This window comes from Nelumbo nucifera, chromosome 1 (genome assembly GCF_055504915.1).
Source record: "Nelumbo nucifera cultivar China Antique chromosome 1, China Antique-T2T, whole genome shotgun sequence".
NCBI lineage: Eukaryota > Viridiplantae > Streptophyta > Magnoliopsida > Proteales > Nelumbonaceae > Nelumbo > Nelumbo nucifera.
Genome location: NC_142649.1, coordinates 77,884,744 through 77,892,720, shown reverse-complemented (window position 1 = coordinate 77,892,720; position 7,977 = coordinate 77,884,744). Strand labels below are relative to the sequence as shown.

Here is a 7,977-nt window from a genome sequence, read left to right as displayed (position 1 = left end):
CTCGTGAAACAGTTAAGCACTTTGGTAAGGCTCTTGGTGTGGTTACGGATGACTCGCGAGTTCGGTCACTGCAATCCCAAATCCGACGAGCAGCTTTTATAAGGACTGACTCGCGAGTTCAACTTGTGAAGTACGACATCAGCCCACCGATGGCCAAAAATAGAGAAAAAGAACAGAGCAGTGGTGGACAGAAACAAGGAGCAGGGGCAGGCGGAAAAGGACGTGGCGGCCAAGTCAAGGCCAATACAGCCAAAGCCTCTGCGCAAGGCAATGCATCTCAACGAGAATCAATTGATGCAGCCAAGACTAGGTTAAATGGGCTAAGTAGTGAGCAGTGGAACAAATTACTCAACCTTCTGAACACACAGAAAGAGAGGAATCAATGGCTAAGTGGTAAGCAAAAATTGTCAGAATGGATAATAGACACTGGGGCCTCTCATCATATGACAGGAATCCTCAAGTCAATGAGAGACATAAAGAATGTCATTCCGTGCTCTATCGGGCTACCAGACGGGAAAGCGACAATAGCTGAGAAAGAAGGCACAATTGCACTGGACGATCATCTGAAACTGACTGGTGTTTTATATGTGCCTAGTTTGAATTGCAATTTACTTTCTGTATCACAATTGATTGAGGAATCGAATTGTGTTGTCCAGTTCACTAATAAATTCTGTGTGATATAGGACCGTATTACGAGAATGCTGATTGGAGCAGGTGAGCAGCGAGAGGGACTTTATTATTTCCGGAGCATTACATCAACAAGAGCAATGAAGACAACAGAGAACAGAACATGGGATATTTGGCATCAAAGGTTAGGGCATCCTTCTTATAGAATTGTTAAGTTGCTGCCTTTTATTAGCACTAAGAATAATAATGATGACAATATTAAGGGTTGTGATGCATGCTTATGAGCTAAACAATGTTGAGAAGAATTTGTTTTTAGTAATAATAAAGCATCCGATATTTTTTAGTTAATTCATTGTGATTTATGGGGCCCGTATAGAATTGCAGCCTCTTGTGGTGCTCATTATTTCTTGACCATAGTAGACAATTTTTCTAGTGGCATTTGGATCTATCTTCTGGTTGATAAGACGGAAGTGGGATGAGTTCTTCGAAATTCTTTTGCTATGGTTCAAAGGCAATTTAACAAACCTGTAAAGGTGATCCGTACTGATAATGAGACTGAGTTTGTCTGCTTGGGTGTTTATTTTGCTAAAAGTGGTATTATTCATCAAACCACTTGTGTCGGGACCTCTCAACAAAACGGGAGGGTTGAACGTAAGCACCGCCACATACTCAATGTTGCCCGAGCCTTGCGCTTTCAAACTAGCTTGCCTATTGATTTTTGGGGGGAATGTGTCTTGACCGCATGTTATTTGATCAATCAGACACCATCAATTCTGTTGAAGGGAAGGATTCCCTATGAAATGCTATTTGGGCGACCTCCTTCTTATGATAATGTGCAAGTTTTTGGTTGCTTAGCATATGCGCACAATCATGGACATGGAGGGGATAAATTTGTTAGTCGAAGAAGACTGTGTTTTTGTTGGGTATCCTTTTGGAAAGAAAGGATGGAGCTTGTATGACTTAGAGTCCGGCAAGCTCTTTGCATCAAGAGATGTTACTTTTTTAGAGCATGAATTCCTGTATGCACACAAGGAGGATGCACAGCCAAACAAAAAACAAGGTCATTTTAATTATGGAATAGGTGGGACAGATGAGGTGTTGGTACCATCCACTTGTTTACCTGGACCAGCAAATGGCGAGATGGAAGCTACCCAGCGAGGTGAACTCGCTGAAGGAGTCCGTGTAGAAGAAGGAACCCACGTAGACCCAAATGCAAATGCTGGTGAACCCATGCATTCTTGTGATGCTGCCACAGAAAATGCAACCGAAGATAGTTCTGATGTCAGGGGGGGTGGTGATGTTGAGCAACAGCAGCATGTTGAGCAACAACAGCACTCTGAATTTCATTTGGGGCATGGGCATCGACAGAAACAGCAGTCCACAAGGTTGAGAGATTATGTGCTTTACACCACACAATGCTTGAGTCCCTCTCCGCGTCCCTTTGCAAGCTCACTCGGCCAATCACATCTTGCAGATAGTCCTTATCCCATTGATAACTATGTGAATTGTAACAGTTTTTCTTGTCGACATCGTGTTTTCTTGGCAGCTATTACTGCAGGAGTTGAACCTACTTCTTTTGCTGAGGCCGTAAAGGATGAAAAATGGAGGGATGCAATGCAAAAAGAATTACAGACACTTGAGAATAATCAGACATGGACCATAGAGCCTTTGCCATCCGGAAAACGAGCCATAGGATGCAAATGGATGTATCGAATCAAGTACAACGCTGATGGGACAGTGAAAAGATACAAAGCCCGTCTCGTGATTTTTGGGAACAAGCAGGTTGAGGGAATTGATTATAATGAAACTTTTGCCCTAGTTGCAAAAATGGTTACTGTCTGTACCTTTCTTGTAGTCGCAGCAGCTAGAAATTGGGAGCTTCATCAAATGGACGTACATAACACATTCTTGCACGGTGACCTTCATGAGGAAGTCTACATGCAAATGCCTCCAGGTTTTCAGTCAGATAAACCAAGTATGGTGTGTCGGTTGCGAAAATCTTTGTATGGCTTGAAACAAGCGCTGAGATGTTGGTTTGCTAAATTAACCGCAGCCTTGAAGAGATATGGGTTTCAGCAATCAAGTTCAGTTAATTAATGTTAGGATTACAATTAGGATTGAATTAGGAGTCTCTGTTTATCTTCTTTGTATCTTCTTATCCTTGTAAACGTAGGAGACTCGACTATATATATATATCGGTATTCTCAATGAATAACAACAAGAAAAACAAACCAGAAAAGCTCTGGTTTTACAATTAACTTAATTCCTAATTTTTCTTATTGATTTCTAGTAATTCTTTTAACTATCGTTTCAAATGTTATAAGAATTGGTGTTACGCATTACGCTTGGCACTAGGGGTGTCCATGAAAAATCAAAAAATCGAACCGACTGAGCCCAAAAGAATGTTGAACTAGAAAAATGAGGGGAAACTTTTCTTGTCGAACCGACTGCACTCTACATATTTGTATTTGTACTCCTTCCGAACTGAGCCCTAACAAATGAGGGGAAACTTTTCTTGTCGCATACTAGAGAGACTAGACATGCATTTTAACTAGAAAAATGAATTTCTAGCTTTGGGCCATAATATCATAAGCTGTTTAACAAAGCCTTCATTTCTATTCTGTCTAAAGAAAGAAATTAGTTCAGGCCTATTCTCCTTATTAAAAACAGTGACGATCGAAGGGCACGTTGCATTCCTGCATCAAATTTGGAGTGAAGTGCAATGCTCTATGATTTAATCGAGATGAGATTTCCTGAAAGCAGAAAATGTGCAAACACCCTGAGAGAACAACATCTAACTGCACATTTAGAATATATCCCCATGAATTTAACATTAAGTACAGGAAATATTCTTGATGTTTGGCTGGATGCTCATGCTCTCAAAGTGTTTGCACGGTTTTTGCTTTCAGGAAATCTGGGCTTCATTTAATCCAGCTTTATTTATATAATAAATAAATATATATATATATATTTAACTTTTTCTTATTGTGGATAGTTCAGTTTCAAATCAACGTCTCTTTCCCCTTGGCTATCTTTACAAATTTAGGTGCTATATTAATGAAACCAAAAGAATGTTGAGCATTCCACCATCAAGAGTCAACATGGTTTGCAGTTCTTAACATTTTATGCTCTGTTTACTTAATACTGTCGTCATGATCAATAACCAGAAATCACACAAATACAATGAATTTTAATAGTTAATAGACAAGGTGTTTAGTGGTGAAGACTTAAAGATTCATACAACCACTACAGATCTGTTACTTCATTCACAAGATGTCTACACATCTGTCTTCAACGAGAAATATTATTTTCAATCACACTTTTCCAATAAAAGTTAGACACATGCCCCAAAAACATTTGCTCTATTCAGTTGAGCCACAAACCAAACAATAGTCAATGTTTGTGGTGAGCTAATATATGCATTCTCTAACCTAGAACCTCAAACAATAGGTCTATATGTTTGATATACCCCTTTATTGAGTTCAATTCAGTGTTTATCTAGCCTATACTCACTATGATAAAGTGTTTATTTGACTGTGCGTTTGTCTTCGATTACCAGACATGAGGGCACCTTCATACATTGAAAGACGTAGGCGAGTTGTAGGGGATGTTAGGAGTATAGGAAAAGGGAAATTCATGAAGAGCATATTTAATAGCGAGAAGTCATGCCTTTCACAGATTAGGATGAGAAGAAGATGCTTTGATTCACTGTGTGATTTACTTAGACTGTATGCTCAACTCATACCAACCCTTCATTTGAATGTTGAGGAACAAGTTGCAATGTTCCTTCACACCATTGGTCATAATGTCCAGAATAGTACAATCCATGTTAGATTTGGCCGATCCCAGGAGACCGTTAGACAATACTTTCATGAAGTCCTTCGTGCTGTGCTGAAGTTGTATCTCCTGTTGGTTGCACAATCTATAAGAGATCATGTATTGCCAGAAATCAGATATGATGCCTGATTCATGCCATACTTCAAGGTATGCCTAATAATATGTATTTCTAACAATTGAACATATAAATTTAATCAATTGCCCATATGACACGGATTTAAATTTAGTATAGGATTGCATAGGTGCTATTGATAGAACTCAGATTCCTTGCAAGGTGCCTGTTGAAGAGCAAGATAGATTTCGTGGTAGGAAAGGGAAAACCACCCAAAATGTGATGGTCGCAATCACATTTGACTTGAAATTTACATATGTATTGGCTGGTTGGGAAGGGTTAGCTACTGATGCAACAGTCCTGTATGATTCCCTACAGAGGGAAAATAGCCTCAGCATACCTGAAGGTAATCTACAAATATTTTTCTATCTTCATTCTACCTCTACATCAACATGGTCATTGGTGTGAACTAATTTTTTAATTATTTACTTCCATGTGAACATAGGAAAGTACTATCTTGTAGATGCGGGCTATAGAAATATGTCAGGATTCTTAGCTCCTTATTGAAATACGGTACCACCTCATTGATATCCGAGGATGACTGCCTGAATCTGCAAAAGAAATCTTCAATCATAGGCATTTCGCATTGAGAAATGCAATGGAGCACACATTTGGTGTATTAAAGAAGCGCTAGGCCATCCTAGACTCCACCCAACACTTTGATTTCCCTACAAAGGTTAAGATTGTAATTGCATGTTGTGTCTTTCATAAGCACATAATGGGCGTTGATCCAAACGATGCAGTAACTCAATAAGGTATTCGGGATATAGATGCATGCAACTCCAATGCCAGTAGGAGTGAGCCCATGGATGATGCACCGATTGAGGACAACTTAACACAATGACTCCAAAGAAATGAACTTGCAAGTTGGACCTCATTTAGAGATCAGCTCAATTCGGAGATGTTTCGGGATTGGCAGAGACTCCGACGAGGAGTCTGATGGGGCGGATTGTTGTGACACCAGTGGTGTTGACTTTATATATGCTTTTATATTGATGAACCATTTGTATCACATTGAGAATAATTTGATTTTGTTTAATGTTGTGATTATTAACATGTTTAGGTTCATTATTGCTATACAAGCATACATTTTATTTAGTGGTACTAAATCTGAATTAGATGCTCGTATGTTGAATGTTGGCATGTGTTTTTTTATTCAAATTTAAGTGTTTTAAATTTCATTATTTAGCTATGTGTATGAATCCCTTTAATTCATGATATGGGACTAGTTACTAGGAATGGTGTTGGGAAAAAATTCACAAGTGTCAGCTAGTGGTTACCTAGGAGACCGGCAAAAGGGGAAGTCCCTATCTGTGTCACATCTGGCTACATCTAAGTCTGAGCGTAGTAGGCAGATTATATGGAATGATTCAATGGACCAATCATTGATAGAATTATTGGTAGAGCAGGTTGCCTTAGGCAAAAAGATCGACAAAGGGTTTAAGACATCTGCATAGACATATGTTTGTAAAGAGATGATGAGACGATATGGTGTTGACATGAAAATCCCAAACATAAAGAATAGGATGCGCATGTTGAAGCCAATTTATATAGAGGAAAAAAAACTACTTGGTACTTCTGGGTTTGGATGGAATGATGCAAGAAACCAAATACAAGCAGACCAATAAGTTTGGGAGGAATACCTATAGGTAAACCCGATATAACTTAAATGTTGTGATCTCTAGCAGTTGTGTTAGCACAATAAAAACCTTGCTTGTTTAATGCAAGCAAATCCACTTGCACATACTATGAAAGGATGGATCATGGAGATGTATGATGAAATGCAAGTGGTACTAGGTAATGATCAACCTGTTGGGGATTATGCAACAACAGGTCCTGAGATATAGGATGACATGGACCTAGGGGATGATTACTATGGTGGGGGTATCGGTGAAGATGTTGATGTTGATGCATCAACACCTCTAGGAGACACTGTTGTCAACGATGATTATGGGATACAATTCCATAGTACTATCCCTCGACCTGTTGCATCCTCATCAGGTACTTGAAAGAGATCACACAGTACGAAGAAGAAACCGCATGAACATTTTATCGAGGCAATTGATAGGTTGAATCATACCATCAAAGATATGACAACTGCCCTCACAATTCAAACTGAGCAAGATATGGTTAATATGTTGTATCGAGAAGTTATGGACTTACGCTCAAAGGGGTTTGATATTCAAGTCCTAGATACAGTATTTGGGTACCTAGTGGAAAATGAGAAGGAAGCAAGGATGTTCGTTACTAGGGAGAAGATCCTACAAGCCCAGATGGTATACACAATCTTAACAAAGTTGCCTGGATTTAGAAGGATGCCTTAGACTGCTATGAATAAACTTGGTGGTTAGGTTAGGAATGCCTTACCCTTGTCAGGTAAACTAAAGAAAGTCACTTTCTTTTAGATTCTTTGGATCCTTGGGAGCATCATGCAAAGGGCACATTCACAAACTTGGTACTGAGTTCATGTTTATTGTTTTGACAGATCTCTCTATAACTTGTTCGAAAAGGAGTAGCAAATGAATCATCTCCAGTTGTTGGGGTCCAGGTCATTGGACCTGATGAAAACAAAGAGAAGTCTGCTGAAAAGTTGAATGAAACTGTGGAAGGGGAGATATAGATAACTGCTGAACTAGAGGAAGGTAGAAATCAAGAGAAGCTTAGCAAGAAATCTATAGAAGCTGATCAAATATAGATGAATAATCCAACAGATGAAATCCCACAAATAGATGATCAAATGGTCTAATGGTTAGGTTTATTTTTCCATTCCTAATATTTTTCTTACTTTCTGTATGAAGAAAAGTAAATTGAAAGCCTAAATTGGATTCTTTGGTTTCTACGCTATGGTTTCTTCCACTTTGGTTTCCTGAAAGGCCTGAAATATTTTCTCACAATTCTTATTTTGTCATGATTTGACTCCATTATGGTTTCTACACAAGCTTGTCACTTATTAATACCACCCTTTATTAAGGCCTGAATTGGATTCTTTGTTAAATTGATATGGTCATTTGGGATTCTTTTCCAGGTGATGTTTTTCTATCTTTCTATTAGGTACAGGTTTCTTCTATGACAAGCTCTTTAGGATTTCATCATACCCATTACCCCATTTCTTCACATGCTAAAGGAGGTGGGGGGAGGGGGGATGGAAAGAAAAAGAGGAGAGGAATAACTTGGTTTTTTACTGTTGCTGGTTTGAGGTATATCTTGATTGTTAATCTTGATTGCACCTCCGCTATTACTAAATTTTTACTAAAAATTGCAAATACATGTAAACTCTCTTAGTTCAACTTATCTTGAAACCATTTGATTTTTGTCAAGACATAATAGGGGTATTTGTGACATTGAAAAATTTATATAATCATGAGATAGGTTTTTGACTTTTTTACTGGTCTTAGCCTAGA

At 38.6% G+C, this 7,977-nt stretch overlaps 1 protein-coding gene across 1 annotated transcript; it reads left to right on the top strand.

The window, feature by feature from the left end:
• The first annotated feature begins 1,497 nt into the window (after positions 1-1,497).
• LOC148803466 (uncharacterized) lies at positions 1,498-2,724 on the top strand. The gene has a single exon (XM_088896111.1). The coding sequence runs from the start codon at positions 1,498-1,500 to the stop codon at positions 2,722-2,724; it is 1,227 nt and encodes a 408-aa protein (XP_088752237.1).
• Positions 2,725-7,977: the final 5,253 nt, after the last annotated feature.

What these genes read in the sequence shown, in the direction of transcription:
- LOC148803466 (XM_088896111.1), top strand. Translation starts at nt 1,498, where the DNA reads ATGGACATGGAGGGGATAAATTTGTTAGTCGAAGAAGACTGTGTTTTT.